The sequence below is a fragment of the Gambusia affinis genome, linkage group LG08 (assembly GCF_019740435.1).
Source record: "Gambusia affinis linkage group LG08, SWU_Gaff_1.0, whole genome shotgun sequence".
Classification (NCBI taxonomy): domain Eukaryota; kingdom Metazoa; phylum Chordata; class Actinopteri; order Cyprinodontiformes; family Poeciliidae; genus Gambusia; species Gambusia affinis.
In genome coordinates, this window is record NC_057875.1 from 9538775 (window position 1) to 9556392 (window position 17618).

Sequence of the window (17618 nt, forward strand, 5' to 3'; positions counted from 1 at the left end):
GTCTTCCCATTTTCATATCCTTGCTAAAATATTGACGCAGTGAACATCGAAGCTAAAAAAAACTCCCAAAAATGAGCGATTTTCATTTTTTATGTATTATATCAACATTTTGAATGGGGAAACTTGTTTGCAGGTTGCAAGGGTGAAAAAGCTGAGCAGTGGAAAACTGAATATATTGAGAATTTCCGCATCATTTTCCGCAAGGTCCACGGCCCTGTCGCATGTATGGAGGCTGTCGTTCATCACTTGAGAGCAGTATGCAGCAAGATGGATGGTGTGCTCTCACAGATGCACTGGGGCACTTAATATTTCTGTCCAAGTTTTTTTTTTTTTTTTTTGTGGGACAATTCAGTTTGAGATTCACCAATTTAAAAGGAGAAAAGTAAAAGTATGGATGTGGGTTGCATTGGTTTTTAAATACATTTTGCAGTGCTGCCTTCAGAAACTTAGATGTTAGGTTGGGAGAAAGGTAAGATTTGTTGAAAGCTGCACTACAGGTTGATCTCCGTTGTAATCTTTTGAAGCGATCTAAAGAAGGGTAGGAGGATAAACCTGGATGTAATTTCATGAAGTTTGGGGAATTCAATGTCCCAGTTCAACACAACAGCTAGGTTAAAAAAAAATAACTCACCCATAGCTGCAAGATTTGTCAAATTCTTTGGTAAAAGGGTGCAAGTATTAAAAAGGGACATTTGAATTTGCTTTACACATTCCACAGAAACAGTTACATTCATAGACTAGAGATCAATACACGAGGATGTTTGTTAATGTAAAAAGTAGACAGTGGTCCTCTAGTGCGATGCACCAGTCAACAAACAGCAGGACTGATACGCTGTACAATAAAATGCAGTAAAGTACAGAACATTGTTTTCTTACAGTTTTTCTTTTTTTTTTCTTATATCACAGTATGAATCAAAGAAAATTATTAACTTTTTGATTAGCTTTGGTAGGTGAAACCACCTGTTCCCTTCCCTCACAGCTCACACTGGTGAAACCCCAGCACATGGAGAGACTCTGGGATTGTCTAAGTGCAATGTAACATGCATTTCCTCTTGATAAAACTGCTTTATTTTAGGGCTCCGATTATGATCGTGTTGCATTTTTTACTTATAAATACTTCTATGCTGCTTTTTTTGTATAACCTTTAATAATCAGTTTTTCACATTTTGCAGATTTTGAGTGATTCCAGTGCATATTAATGTGCAGTTTGCTGGGCTTCCTCATATTCCCAAAAGGATTGTTGGGATTTTTTAAAGTTAGGTTTGTTCACGTTATCTGCAATGGCTTCCCTACCTGTAGCACATCTATATTGTAAAGACTTTGTAGTAAAGTAAAGAAAACCTCAGTGGGATTGTAGACTAACTTTTTTTAGATACCGGTAATTGCAGCACTTTAATACAACTTTAACTGAAGATAACTTCATCCAAGGGGGTAGAGCACTATATTAGCGGATATCAACTTTCTAAACTTTCTCAAGGTGGTTAAGTTTTTCTTTTTTTTCTCAGTTGAGTGATTTGTGTTGTACTACACTAAGTTACTTTGATTCTGTGTCATCCACCTGATCTGCCTCATGTGCATCAAAAAGCTGCCTGGATCCTGTGCACAGGAACATTTAAGCTACTGGCTTTAACAACAGTCTTTTGTAAAAATGTAGATGTTTTACATATATACATCTGTACCTCAGTGGACAGATTTTGGGTTTACAGTTGCTAAGAATCATCTGAAATATTCAATCAGCAAATATGTTGCCAGCTATTAGTTCTCAATTGCTCTTATAGTTTCCTTATTCTTCTACAAACTCAATGATGCAACATTTGAATAATAGGTAATGAAACTATTGCTGATAATTTCGAAGAACCTCAATTAAAAAACACAAGCTATCCCTTTAGGGAGGAACTTAACCATTTTGCCTTTAATAGCAATTAAACAAAATAAACAAACCTAAGTTAAATGAGTTCACGCACATGTTCAGTTTGGGGTACTTGGTACTATCCCTGATGCACTAAAGCGCCCTGCACCCTTCCCATAGTTGCTGTAGTACTCCATTTGAGATAGTTTGGCCACATCGGGTGTGTTGTTGTTGTTGGCGCGGTTTTCTCGCTCACTGAATTCAAAGCTCTCCTCTTCATACTCCTCTTGGCCTTCTGTCTCCTGGGGGGGTTCTGACAAAGAAAGGGGAATGCTGCATTCAATAACAGACATGGTTGCACGCATGCAAAGATCTCTTCCTAACACATGACCACATTGAGGACATCCAGCAGATTGCCCATCGTCTGCATCAGTCTTTACTGATAGAGACCAGAATGTCTAATCCAGCCACTGCTATATTTACTAAACACATGGGGAGAGAGTGACAGAAACATCAAAATGCTTGGCCACTATGCTACTGTACATGCTGAGTCAAAGTCCATTAGGGACAGACTGAGTGACAATTGTGTGATATTAAGCCCTCGGAGCAGTCCCGCTTGGAGACGTGCCATTGGTAAACCCTATAAACAAATTCATCAACTTAATTTGCTCCAAAGAGGTCTAATTAGGACAAGAGCAAAAGCCACTCACCATGTCCATCTACTGTGGTGTCCATAATGCCGTGCTTAACTTTCATATGTCGACTCAGGTTGCCCTTCAGGTTGAACTTGCTGGTGCAGTAAGGGCACTTGAAGGGCTTGCTGCCAGCGTGGAGGTGCATGTGACCAAGAAGATTGTACATTCTGTTGAATGACTTCCCACAGACCTGGGGGAGGAGGGTGGAGAATCAGTAACCTTCATCGGTTTGGTTCAATGTGATATTTATACTCCCTTGGTATACCAACCTTGCATTTGAAGGGTTTGACAGGGAGGTGGACGATCATGTGTGTTTTGAGGGTTTGCTTCTGGACAAAGGTCTTGAAACAGATGTGGCACTGGAAGGGTCTCACACTGGCATGGATCAGCATGTGTCTCTTCAGGTTGGCTGACAGAGTGAACTCTCTGGCACACACGTCACACTTGAATTCTTTCATGCCCTGGAAGAAAACACAAAGTGGTCAAGTCTAAATCAGAAGAAATTATCTAAATATGTGAGGGTTCTAAAAATACCTGGCAATGGTTGATATGAATAAAAGATATCTACCATTAAAAGTAAAGAATACATCATATATACCAGAAGAGAGACTGTGAATCATCAAACAGGAAGAGAAGAAGCTTTGCAAATTAAACAAAACACATGTTGGGGGTGGGGTTGAGCACACAAAAACTAAAGGCCTTTGAAGACTATGCTTACAAAGCAACTGGTTTTAGAGAATAGCCTATGATATAAGAATGACAGTTGGCTCAATTTTACATCTATATTAATGCATCAAACACTGACAGGAAAAAGCTAAACATTTTTATCCAAAGAAAGTTTTAGTGTTTGTGATCTTGTTTCAAATAAGGAATTAGTAACATAAAGTAGAACAAGCCAATTAACTGGTAGAAAAAAGCAACATCCAGTACCTTGTGGGTGAGGGCATGCTGTCGAAGGTGGTGGATCTGCACAAACTCCATCCCACATTCTGGACAGACATAGGGTCGAACGTTCTGATGCTTCATCAAGTGGTTCTGCAGCTGGCTCCGGTATGCAAAAGATTTGTTGCATTCTGTGCATTGGTACGTAGTTGGACCCTGATGGCTGGTTAAGTGACGTTTCAGGTGGGCGTAGGTTGGAAATTCAAGCCCACATTGGGTACAGACATGACACTGACCGTTTTCGTGTTTGTTCTCATGGGTTCTCAGCTCACTGGGGTAGGCAAAGCCACGGCCGCAGAAGCGGCAGCTGTAAGGCTTAACATCTGTGTGCTGAAGCATGTGCCTCTTCAGGTGACTAGTCTGTGTGAATGCTTTTTCACACACTGTGCATTTGTGGGGTCGGGTCCCCTGATGAGTGAGCAGGTGAGTCTGAAGGTGGCTTGGTTGCTTGAAAAGCTTCCCGCAGTGCAGACACTCATGAGGCTTAATTCCATTATGACCCAGGATATGAGTGACAAGATTATATTTAGACGTGTAGGACTTCTCACACATACGGCATTTCCAGCGTTTCAGACCCTCTCCTACATCAACACAGTAAGACTCATCAATCTGTACATTTATGTCCAGTCTGTCAATCTGCATTCGTCTGGCAAGCCCCTCTGGGTCTGACCACAGCATGGCCTGTGCCTGGCCATTCTCCTCATATTCTCCTTGCATCGGCATGTCAGCAGACTCATAGGCCACCTCATTGGAATCATAATAACGATTCTCCAGAGGACTGCTATTCTCTCCAGTTGTCTTTAGATTCAGTGCCTCTTCCTCTTCTTCCGCTACCACTAACTGTTTTTCCTTCCTCTCTTTCTCCCTAACAGAACTGTCTTCATGCTCCAGGTCTGTCTGTTCGTCTGACTGTGGGACGGGTGTATCTCTCACACATGACGAACAGTTTCCACAGGTCTGTTCCTCTTTCAAGGAGGCATGATGGGTGGTTGAATCCTCTAACTTGCTGGACGTGTGTCTGTTATTCATGTGAATGCAGGAAGGAGGGGTGTCAAAATCAAGTCTTTCACCTTTAACCTGAGCCTGTGGAGCAACGTCTTTGTGCTGGGGAGATTCTATCTCCCCATTGCTCCTCGGCCTCTTGGTTCTCCCACGGGGACCAGGGCGTCTTCTTTCACTGCAGTGTGGCTGGGGCTCCTGCTCACCAGCAGGCTCAGGCAGGTAGTCCCCATTAGCACCTATCAGCTGGTCAGCATACTCATACTCCACTGACTCAGGAGGAGGAGGAGGACACTCTTTTGGCTCCCCTGTGTAAAAGCCATTTGGGGCAATGGTAGCCCCAAATATTTCATTCTGGGAGATGAGTCCAAGAACAGCAGCTTGAGCAAGTGATAACACCACCACAGGCTCTGTTTGTGTGCCCACATCCACATGAGCCTCAGTCATCTTTGGAAAAGTTCGCACCAAACAGCTACTTTCTTCCTCCTGCAAACACACGCACACACACACACACACACACACACACATGGTATAAGGCATAATGGAACTTGGACTGATGAACAGCTGTTAAAGTACTACTTAATATTTTATTAGAAGAAAATATACCCTCATATTTCAGGCTCATAAAACTGTAACCAAATACTAAAATGATTTCAGCTTGCATGTATTAAGATCTTATTTTTAACAATAAGAAAGCTACATTCAGAAGCCGCCTTTGTGTCTTCAGTCAGAATCCAAAGAACATTAGATCGAGGAGATAAGGTAGATCTGTGTTCGCGCTTAGCTTCCTTCCTTGACAGGCTTTAGAATAATAAAGAACACAACAGGGGATGCAGGTCCTGGTCAGGAAGCTGACTTCCGTGGACTGTCCTCGGCACTTCCTGTGGGGTCCTGGGACGGCCTGGCTTGACCACAGTTGGCCCATCACTGGAGCAAACCGTCTCATTGATTCTCTGAGCACTGTGACCAACTTCATAATGCTTTAAAACTTGAACCTCTTTAACAAGATGATATATGCTGGCAGGCAGTCTCATAGGTTCAAAGCTCCAACATTCAACTGGGCTTTGAACTTGCTCTATATTCCAGACCAATGCAGAAAACTCAATTGTATAATCTTTGAGTGTTTCAGACCCTTGTGCTCAGATTTTTGAGAAACTGGCCCTCTACTGGATATGAAGACATGATTTAAATTAAATATCAGCTTGGATCAGACTGGCTGAAACATTACTCTGAGAAGTTCTGACCCTGTAGTTTATTTTCAGGTAGCACTCTGCAGCTTTCAATGTGCCATGTAATAAAAAGCTGCTTCCTTTTCCTGACACAATGCTGAGAGAAAAGAAAAGAGTAGACAGAGAAAAGGCAGAAAGAAAGAGGAGATAAAGAACAGGAATAAAGGTGTGTGTGTGTGCATGGGTGAGGGGAGTAGACCTGGATGCCCTGATAACCATGTCATTTATAATTACTGCTTTTAAAGTAGTCAGACAGAGACAGACTGTGTGTTTGTAAGGAAAGAAAAAGAAAGAGACTGGGTGTGTATTTGAAAGCGTGTGTGAGTGAGAGAGAAAGAGAAAAGAGGGAGGGAGGTATGAAGAGAAGGAGAAAGAGCTGTGGGCGGGGGAGGAGTGGAGGGAGGGAGACAGAGAGAGAAATGAGATGGAGGGGCTGAAAGATAAAGAAAAGAGGGGAGGGGAGGGAGGGAAGGGGAAGGAGAGATTGAGTGAGCGTGTGAGAGGAGTGAAGAGAGAAAGGAAAAGGAGAAGGGGGGTGTGAGTGTATGGAGGGGTGGTGGTGGTGGTGGTGGTGAGGGGGGCAGTCGAAGAGAGACAGAAAGACAGAGTGAGTAAGAGAGAAAGAGGTGAAGGAGGAAGGGAGGGAGGGCTGTAGAGAGAAGAAAAAGCACAGCAAAATGAAAGGCTGACAAAATGAAAGAGAAGAAGACAAATGACAAGTAGACAGGGAAGGTAGGGTAATTATTGCGAGAGTGGCGCACTTTCACATTTAAAGTTGCAAGACTGAATGACACCTAAAGACAAACAATTAGAATGGAAACAGAAAGCGCTCTTTCAGAAAACACGTCCATATGCCACAGCACTCACGCCACACGTGAAAAGTACATTCTCTCTTCCTTCCTATAACTCCTGGGTAAGAGCGCAGACAGGACTATGGTAAACACCTCATTGACAAAGTGCTAAAAACAAGTCCCCAACAACCCCCAGTCCCCTCTCTAACACAACCCTTACATCTCCCTCAGTACATTCGGGTCCCAAACTCACCACATTGCTCCTGGAGTGATGTTTGAGGTGTTTCAGGGATCTCATCCTTCAGGAGAAATGAGTAGAGTAAAAAAATCCACCTCCTATTTATATCTGCGGGAGAGTGGGGCGGTCCCACGGCTCATCCTCCTCCTACTGTTGCTGTTATCAGAACTGACTGTGCCTGCCCCCCCTCGCACCCCACCACCCTCTAACAGCCCTCACCCCAACACACACGCACTCACACACACACGCACAGCATCACCCCATTTCTTTCTCTTCCTCCCACCCTCTCCTTCCCATCTCACTTTTCTCTTCTTTTCTCTCATAAACACACACATCTTATCTCCCTTTCTCACTACGTACAATTCAACATGACCCTTCAACACACATTTCTCTTCAACTACTACTATCTTGTCTTGATCACACTTGATACTTTGCATTTCCCTCTTTTTAACAGTAGTGCACACTAAGGTATACACACACATATGTATATATATGTATGTATATATATATATATATGATTTAGACTCTTTCATTCATAGATGTGCCACAGACTTTCTCAAACATTTAGAGACGCAATGGGTGGAGGTGCGTCTGTCAGTGACAAAACAGACAGACAGATAATGTCTGAGAAAAGCTTACATTTTTTAACTTTTTCACAGAGAGCGTAGAGTTCTTCATCTAAACTAATTAAGTATAAAGTATACTGTCTGAGAAATTCAGAAGGAGGGAGAAAAAGGAGTGACAAAAGAAGGAGAAAGAGAGTAGGAGAGTAGGAGAAAGAGAGGAGAGAAAAGCAGTTAGGAAAGAGGGAGGGAGGGAGACAGACATGGGGGAGAAAGAATAAGGAAGAAAGAAGCAGAAGGAGGGGGAGTGAAGCTGAGTGGAGGAAGCAAAGGGGGGGCAGAAAGAAAAAGGGAGAGAGGAAAGAGAACTGGTGTGGGGGAGGGAAAAAGAGAATGCTGCAAAAAAGGAGGAAGAAGGTAAAGAAGAACTGTAGGAGGAGGAGGAGGAAGGGGTAGGCTGGGGTATAAGAAAGGATGTGGTGAAAGAAAGAAAAAGAATAAAAGACAGGGAAGAAAAAAGGGGGGGCATGGGATGGGGGAAGAGGTGGGGATGGAAAGACAGATAGTGAGTTGAAAGAAAATGCGGTGAAAAGAGAGGAGAAGGGTGTGTGGAGGAAAACAGGAGCAAAAAAAGAAAAAAGGGGGATGGTGGAGTGTGAAAATAAAAAAAGAGGAGTCCATCAGCAAGATAAAAGAAAAGAAGAGAAGGAGGAGTGAAGGTGGAGGTGGTGGGGTGGGAGCAAAGGGAATGGAGAGAGGAAAAGGAGATAGAGAGAGACAGAGGGAGTGAGGAAAAAGGAAAAAACAGCAAAGAGAAGGCATTAACTATTGAACTTCCAGATTTCTTTGAGAACGGTGTGGCAGAGTGTTCTACCTGCCGGATGAGAACTGATGAGGTCGCCACTAATGACGAACCTCATAATTTAGAGAGATATTCTTTTATTTTACCTCACCTTTACCTTTACTTGTAAACACACTAAAACCAAAAAAAAAAAAAAGTGGATGTGAGTCAAGCAGGAGTAGGTGCAGGCAGGCACAACAAACACAGTGTGGACACATGCCAATTGTGACTGCAAGACTGAGAACTGTGCATAAACATTTCCTGCTAAATAACAGGAAAGGGCAAACCTTGAAAACCTTGATCAATCATCAGCAGCTGGGAGTGCTGCGAGAATGAGAAAAGATAGAGAGAAAGGGGTGCGGAGGGGGAAGGAGGAGGGCGGAGGGGGAGATAGGGAATGAGAGGGAAGGAGGGGAGGGGAGAGGAAAGAGAAAGAGATTGAGTGAGGGTGTGAGCGAGGCGGAGAGATAGCAGGAAGTCGAGGGAGAGAAAATAGAAGGAGAGCAAGGGAAGAAACAAAGAGATAAGAGGCTGAAAGACAAAGAAACCACATGGAAGAAACAACAAGGGACACGTACATAAAACAACACAGAACTAGCCTATGGGGAAAATGAAAAAGACACAGACAACAAAAGTTTTTTTGGGGGGTAGAAGAATAGGAAAAGCTCTGGCTCCTTTCCAGGCCTGAATCTTCGTATCAGTAAAAACAAGGGGAAAAAAGGGCTTGCTCGTCCATTTCTTTAGTTACATTTACATGGGATGAAACTCACTGCTACAAGTGAGAGTAAAATATAATTTCTACAGGTACTAAAACAGGAAGAGAGAGGGATGTAAACCATTGGTCTGCTCTCTAGTGCACTAACCCTCATCTGGGATTTCAAATGTGTTTGTCTGATGCTAGAGATCAGGGGACAAGCACACACACACACGCACACACGCAGACAGAACAAGAACACACTTTCTGTTCTCCACATGGTTTATATATCTACTGTGTATCATATAAACCATGATACACAGGCCTGCTTAGAGCTGTTTATCCATAGGGTGACCATGCGTGAGTGTCACATCCTCTGTGTGATGTAGGTCAAAGTTAAAAGTTATTGTTTCTAACAAGAGAAAGAGAGCAAGTCAAGGAGATGGAGAGCTTGAGGGAGGGACAGAGAAGAGGTGGCAGCAGCAGCGGTGGAGGTGGAGTGCAACAGATCCAGATATCAACTGTCTGCAGGACCCCTGAGAAAAACCTCAATGAATCACAAGCAATTTATTGATGTCAACTTACTTTCCTGGTTTAAGGGGGTTAAAGCAAATTATATTAATACATTTTTTATGCAGGAAAACTTGTTGTGGGAAAAGCTTTAAAACTAATTTATCCTCTACTGGAGTATTACAGTCCAATAAAAAACAACTAAACTTTAATTGGGAATATTTTATTCAGAAGGGAAACATTTCCATGTGAAGAAGTAGCTGTCCCAAATAAAATAATCAGCTACTCAGTTATTGTTACCCTGAACATGTCTTTTAAAATAAAAGTGGTGAAAGTTATACACTTTTTAAAGCTTATCAGACTTTCTAGGAACTTCACATTCTTAATTCTTATCTTTTCATTCTCTGTAGTATAAATGCAGTGCAACACAGAGTGAAAGCTCTTTTAGCCTCTGGCCAGATTTATCTTGCTTAACAGGAGTGATTGCTTCAACGTTAAAAACTCAATGCTACTGACAGCCCACTGTCGCTAAATGCTTGCTGAGGAAGAGGATGGATTGATGCAACGTCAATGACTCAATGCAGTCTGCTGGTTTACTTTAGATAGAAAGATTTTTTTTTTACCAGTTGAAAGATTCAGGGAGCACAGATCCTAAAATCACTGAGATATCTATCACACTTCAATGACTTGTATTGTTTTATTACATTTATGGTTTTTTTTTATATTTCAAAAAATTTGAAATCAAAATAAATTCAAAGGGATTTCAAATTCTTCCAAATTTGCCTTTAACAAACTTTTTAAACAAGTTCAGAAGTAGGCATTTGTTGACAAGTCAAGCTGTTCTTGGGTACTTTTGTCTTGCTTATGCCACAAACCGTCTCTGCTGTTACAGAGATCTGATTGGTTAAAGGCTAATCTTCAAAGAATGTTTGCAATTGTCTTGTTTATGTGACATCACTTAACAAGCTAAAAAAGTCAAAAATATGTACTTGTGTCTGTCAATATGTTGTGGAAAATGTTTTTGGAAAATTAAGATTGTGTATCTAATAGAACATTTGAGAGCCTAAGATCTAAAATGAATGTTCAAAAGGGAATGGTCAAAAATCCCTGTTTCTGTATGCTTCAATTTTGTAAAATGCTCCAGAAGAAGAATAAGTGCTTTTCCTATTGGAAAATTGAACTGTCCAAAGTATAACTGCAGGGTTGGGGGGGGGGACACGAGGTAGGATGGTGCCATGATTGTCACAAATAATGATTTTGTGTTTTTCTTGTTATTTTTTTTTAATTTACACATAGAGGCTTGGATTCAGGGGTTTACAGAAACACTATCATTTGGCTGCAGTTGCCACTAAATACATCTTGCATTAACTATAGTAAGAAGTGGTTTTCAGTGATGTTGTTAAAGTTAAAGTTATATACTCATATGTTGTCTGTTACTGTGGTTTCTCAGTTCTGTTTTATTTTTCCTCTTTCTGTGGATGCAGAAGCATACTTCTTTTTCTTCTCCCTTCTTATTTCTCTCTTTCTCTTTTAACTTTTTCCCCTCCTCCTTTTCTTTATTTTTCATTTCTACCTTTTTTCTCTGCGTGTTCAAAGCATTTGAAATTAACTCAAAATAATTTCTAAAAAAAGGTAAATATATTCAAAATATATGAAATGGAGCATTATATCAAAGTTGTAACACTCCACTTGTGAAAAATAAATCTATTGGGCTTCCCCTTGCCACCTAGGCAACATAAAAAAAAAATATAAAAAATAAATAATGCATCTCCTTCTCCCCCAATAAAAATCACAGTGAGATTATTCCACTGTAAAAATGTCTCCATATATGTTAAAGCTTTTTACACATATTTGCCCCTGTAACGTTGGTTTCTCTGTACTTTCAGCCAACGCCTTGAGCTTATATAATAAGTGTTGTTCCTCCATGCAGCCCAGTGACAGGCACCATGCAGCCCCAGTTTGCTCAGCCTGCGTATGAGACGCTGTGCTGGGTGATGGCCATAATTCAACATCTTCTCCCTGTCAGGCAAACTGGAAGCTGTGCTGCTCTGTTTTAAGGAAGTTGCCTCTTCAGTCTTCAGGTAAGAATTCTCATTAAGAGTAATAAGCTCACTCTTGGTTGTGAACTTTTTTTTTTCTCGTTTTTTTTTTTTTTTTTTTTTCTGTTTTGCTTTTTGGAGTGATGTCACTGTTCTTTTTTTCTGCAGGCCATCTTCTCAGACCTATGTCTGCAGCATCAAGCCCACACACCTTCTGTTATTTCCAGTGCTGAATCAGTCTCACCTCTGCATGGCATGCTAATATAATAGTAAGTCTTCAGCATGATTAGCTTCTGTAATTAGGCTTCCACATGGAGAAAAAAACAAAAACAAAAAAAAAAACAGCAGGGATTTTCAAAAACGCAGTGGAGACAATCAAAACAGCTCGAATCGTAGCAATGCAGAATGAACATGGGAAAACACTAAGAAAAAAGTAGCCACACCCTGTAGAGCTTCTTTGGTTAAGGTCGGTAAGAAGAAGCAGGAGGGTCTTCATCATGAAAAAGAAGAGCAACTTTTGCAGCAGTCTCTTTCAACTTCAAGTTTTGGGTTCAGTATTGATGTTTTCCCTTGTTTGCTTGCTTTGTTCCCTTTCTGTAGTCTTAATATTTAAACAATTCTCTCAGCAAAATCATTCCTGAGCAAACTGGCTGACAGGATGTAAAGATGACCAGAGCAGCAAAGAAAAAACAAACAAACAAAAAAAAATAAATAAAAGTAAAACATAAGAGAAGGAAAACTAAATAAAAGATTACATTTTCCATTTTGCAGTGGAGTTACTAAATGGAAAGACAGAATATTACCAATAAAATAACTCTGCTTGGAGACAACATTGGAGAAAAGAGTGTGGGGAGAGCTTGAAAAAAAAAACAGACTGAATATAAAGGAGAAAAGACAGAGTTGAGGGAGGAGAGGAGAAGAGCATTCAGCAAGGAGGATATAAAAGGAACAGAGAGGGGGGCGCGGGAGTGAGACAGAGAGCTATGGAAGGAAATAGAGAAAGAGAAAAAGAGGGGGGCATGAGAGAGCAGGAGAGAGAGGAGGAGAGAGAGATCAAGAGAAAGAGGAAGGGAGGGAGTGAGGGAGGGGGAGAAACAGAGACAGAGGACGAAAGAGAAAGACAGAAAGGAGAGAAAAACAGAGAGGGGGAAGGGAGAAGGAGGGATAGCCACAAGAGACTCAAAAACCACAGAATAAAAAAATAAATAAAAAAAATCCCTCTCTGTCTGTCTGTAACTCTATATAGATATACAAATATGAATCCTAATATATGGGCACGTTGCATTTATTCATTGGGAATGGATAGTCTGCAGTACAGAATTCAACATGCACCCCAAGTTCATTCAATAAGTCAGCAAACACAGAGTAGGACCAACTTATACCTTCTTATCAGAAATGCAGTTTTTCATTGCAGCAGGGTGGGAGAGGAATCTCGCTAAGGTATTTTATCCTATTTTAGTCTCTTCCTGCTATATGCTTCATGGCAAACTATGATTATAAGACACTATATAGTCTCTGCATCTACATGTGAAATCTGTGTGTGACGGACATAAAAAAGGGAAACCTGGGATATTTGGCTGTCTTTGCTTTGCGAGTGTCCTACATAGAGATATGGCCCCAGATTTACTCAAGGTGAGGCCCACAATGAACCATAGAAGCCTATTAACACTAGAGGTCTCTGGAGTGCCTTCTGCGCCCGCGTGCGGGCGTCCACATTCAGGCGCTGTCCCTCCATGGCTGTCGCTCCTCTTCTTTTTATTTTTTTATATATATATTATTATCTCTCCACCTCCTGGTAACAAATTTCTGTCGGAATTACTTTTCTCTCGTCCAAGTTTCATTCTTTTTAAATCAAACCCCCTTTGTCTATCTCTTCTTTTGTACCTTCCTCTTGTTTCCATGGTTACCTCTCTCTCTGCTCCGTACACTATCTATCTCTTCCTCCGTTTCCCTCTCTGTCTCTCTCACTCTGTTCTTATCTTTCTCATTTTGCTTTCATCTCTGCCTCCCTTCCTCCTGCTTTATCCCACACCCTCCTCACTCTAGCTTTTATCTCTCTTCACTTTCATCTGTCTTTCACCTTTCTCTCCCCTTCAAGCCTGCCATTCCATCATGCTGGTTTTGGTTCTTACTTATAGAAGAGAAGAGAAAGTTTTTTTTTTCTTTTTTTTATCGGTTTCCCTGTCAATTCTGCATTTTTAATCATTTCCAATTTATCCAACCCCCTTTCTTTCAACGCCATTGAGTCATGCATTAAGCCGTCTCAGAGAGAATGTGAGTGCGTGTGTGAGATGGGAAGCATAGGTGCAGGTGGATGTAGTCTTTCACTGTCATAAAGAAAGAAATGATTTCTGTCATGATATCTGGAGATTAACTGGCTGCTGTGAATTGTCTTTGTGTGTCTTCACTAATAGTTTTTTCCTTTCTTCCTCCCTGCATATTGCTGCATTTGCAAACTGCCTGTGTGGCTTTGCTATTTACGAACTGGACTCATCTGCGCATCTGTGCAAGGTCCAAGTGAAATCCAAGCAGTGGAGGAGATTGTGCATGTATGAGGCAGCTTGTCAATCCTCTGCAGCAATGAAGATGTTTCCATGAAGCACAAATGCCTCCCTCCACGCACCTCACTCAGGAGATAATCGTATTCCTACACGGCTGGGGCTGCTTTTTTAAAACGCATCATGTGTCACCATGTGATACTCCACGCACAAACAAGCAACTCTTCCTGATATTTAGGAGGACAATAGTCTGTATGGAACATGTGGATGTCTGCTGGCCTAAAACCAAGTCACTGCAAGGCTGTCATCCATGGTGGTACACATAGGAGTGGTGGTGGTGTTGGGGGGGGATGTGTCTTCAAGTCAGTGACAAACTCATTCCAAGAGACACTGCATGTGGTGTGGGAGGAAGTTTTGTTCTGCAGCTTTGACTGAAACTAACCTCCCACCCTCTTCCTTGCCTTCCCCTTCCCCTTAAAGTACCAGAACTATTCAAAAAGGAGAATAAAGAAAACCTGAATAGAGGAAGAGAGAGAAAGAGGGAGAGAGAGAGAAAAATGGGGTCCCTAGGCGAGAGAGAAAAGAAAAACAATGAAAGAAAATAGAATGAAAAGCAAGCGGCTCAAGAAGAAAAAAGAAAAAAATAAGGGAGGGAGAAAAAGAAGGACAGAGAGAGGGAGGGGAGGGAGAAAAAAAGATACTGAGCATAAAGCTGGGAGAGAAGAGCAAAAGAAAAAAAAACAAAGACACAAAGAAAAAAAAATGCAGAGCTCTGAAAGACAGAAATATTTTATTGAAAATGCATTGCAAAGAAGAAAATGATGCAACCAGAATGTACAAATGTGCTCAAATTATCAGTAAATACTTTACATATTGAAGCTGTTCGATAGTCCCACCGAACCAAACTGTCGTAGGAAGAGAGTACAAACACACCAACAAAGATTCAGACCATTAAAAACTGCTCATATTACATTTTGAAAGAAAACCAAATGGCTTTGACCTTTTAAAATGAATCATAATACACCCTCCTTGTCCTTTACTAGCTGACTTTACTCATCATCATTGTGCGTCAGAACATGAACTGTTAATGTAATGCACCATGTTATGTTCTACAGCCACCATTAAATTGCCAAATATGTTAATCAAAAGTTTTTCCATTTAAAACATAAAATCATCTGGTGCTGTGAATGAAATAAAAAGTTGCTGTGGTGTGTGAGATGTAAATGGTCTGTGAAAAGGTTGAGGTGGATGCTATGCATCGACCTGTATGCATGTTGCCGCTGCATGACAGTAAAATAAGGATGTAATAATCATGGTATTAGAAGTGTTTGTTAAAGCATGCTTCGTCGTTTCCCAGAAAGGACAGATGTTTGAACAGCAGAAAGATTCACACTATCAGAAGTTTTACAGATCAGAGACACAAACTCCAAAGCATTGCAATGGTATTTGATGTGGTGCATTAATACTAAGTAATGAATACTTGTGAACTCAAAGAGAAGAGATATATAGATGGCTTAGTTTTGCTACAATTAAAACACTGGGAAGTGTGATGCACGTATTGCATATGAGGCTAGCTTTACTCTGACATCTTTAATTAAAATCCAGCTAACTCAATTCCTGGCACACATCACCTAGTTAGTAAATAGAGTCTAGTTTAATTTCAGTCTAAATCCAATGTAACTGTGAAGCGCTCAAGGCTTTGATAGGTGCTGTTAATGATGGAGACCAAGAAACAGAGCAGACAGGTCAGAGACGCATTTGTGGAGAAGTATAACTGATTGCACCAACTGATTGTGCACTCCACAAAAATTTACATTTTTGAAAGTGGAAAGAGAAAAACCAGTGCTGACAAAAACTTTGAGAGGGCTTAGAACTGTTGAAAGTTTGCCACAATTCATGTGGGAGACAGAGAAAACATGAGAAAGACGGTACTCTGGTCAGTTGAGACCAAAATGTAAAATTTTGGGTAAAATGTAGATGTTATTTGTGGGTAGAAAACTGGCTCTTCACTTCACCCTAAAATCATCCATTTATAGTTTTACATGGTGGTGGCAGCATCATGCTGCAGGGATGTGCTTATACAACTAAACACAGTATAATACTGGATTAAAATCTATCATAGTACATGGAAGTCATTTTTTAAGACTCAGGAAAATAATCCTACAGAAACTCAGCATATATGTTGAGAAATAAATTATCCTAAAGATCTTTGGAATCACTTTGTTGGTGGTAAAATGTTCTTTTATGCTCTCAAAGTGAGTGCCTTTGGTAATGCTGATGATACTCACACATATTCAGTCTTTGTGCTATTGCAAGTCACCAAAAGGATTTAAAATCAATGTTGGTTTATCCAGTGGCTTTATGAGTGACTCACAAATCAGAGTTAAGTGAAAAAACCCCCAAAAATAATAATTAAAAAAAAAACCCTCAAAAATGGTCAGATGCAGCCAAGATCCAAAGAAATGAAGGAGCTTAAAAACTTTTTTTGTGCTCCAAGAACCCATTTGAAAGATTACATAGTACGTGTTGGATCAAAATATAATGCGGTAAAATCTCAAGTATAAACTGTATGTGTGATGAATGTTTCGTATAAATATTTTCATTTTAAATAATTCCATTATGAGCTCATTTAGGAAGGCTAATTATATATATTTTTTATTTTTTATGGAAAGAATTATGTTAAGAGTGACAGTTATTGTAGAGACAGTTATTGTTACTTTTACTGTTTAAATTATTTGTCCACTGTTGGCTCCAAGAGAGGATCATTAAATGTTAATATATTTAAAAATATGGCTGAATGCAGTGGTGGTGTGTTTTTCAGTAACATTGTAATGATGTAATGAAAAAGCTTGAAGAAAAATAGGTACGTTTGTTAATTCAAAATTCACTTCTGCTTTAGATTTTTACTCTTTATTATGAAGACTATAAATATAACAATTCCCCACATCTTACTTATAGCCTCATCTAAGTTATCACAATGTCACAGTCTATGTAGCCTGCAGCATGCAGGCTAACACCTGAATCTGATACCAGATATCAGTAATACAATCTGTAATTGAAAAACACTGACCATCCAGTTCTACTCCAGCTAAGATCCACATGACAAGCAATAATAACTCTGATGGCTGCTGTGAAAAATCATTCAATGAACAGCAGCAGTTCAACTGTAGGACAGTCTCAAAGATGTTATTAGACTTTAATTTAGTTAAACAAAGTTACTCCTGCCTCTCTCAAGCATTGGGAATAAGAAATTAGATCTGATAAAAACTGAATCTCAGATTGGTCACTATGTGATCATAAGGATTATAATTAGAGGTGGGCATTCATCGTGTCGTTTATCATTTATTGTGAAAAATGTCTTATGTTAAGACTTTTGATCTATCATTTTCTCAATAAATTTTAATTGAAAATGTTGAATAAAAATCTAAATTGACAGTATCTTTGGAAGTTTTACTTTTACCGTTTTCTTTACTGTTTGTACCACAATAACGTCAATAAATTTGAAAATAGGATTAATTTCAGTAGCTGTGTACTTGATACTTTTTTGACTTGGAGGACATTTTTGCTTTGTCACATTCTTGTTTCCAAATCAAGATCATTGACCTTAACTAAAATAAGTAAGACCTTCAGTGTTTTAGATGTTGCTTTGAGTTATTTCCTGACCTTCTGGATGAGTCGTTGATGCGCTCTTTCCAGGAAGATTTCTGGAACATCATCTATTCTCGGGAAG

General features: G+C 40.2%; 1 protein-coding gene across 1 annotated transcript; it reads right to left on the reverse strand.

Annotated features, from left to right (window-relative positions):
* Positions 1-687: 687 nt before the first annotated feature.
* Positions 688-6824, reverse strand: znf710a (zinc finger protein 710a). Its single transcript, XM_044125046.1, has 5 exons — positions 6759-6824; positions 3475-4971; positions 2814-3005; positions 2560-2734; positions 688-2162 (listed from the first exon to the last, which is right to left on the reverse strand). The coding sequence occupies exons 1-5, from the start codon at positions 6801-6803 to the stop codon at positions 1969-1971; spliced, it is 2103 nt and encodes a 700-aa protein (XP_043980981.1). The 5' UTR covers positions 6804-6824; the 3' UTR covers positions 688-1968.
* Between the last annotated feature and the right edge of the window lie 10794 nt (positions 6825-17618).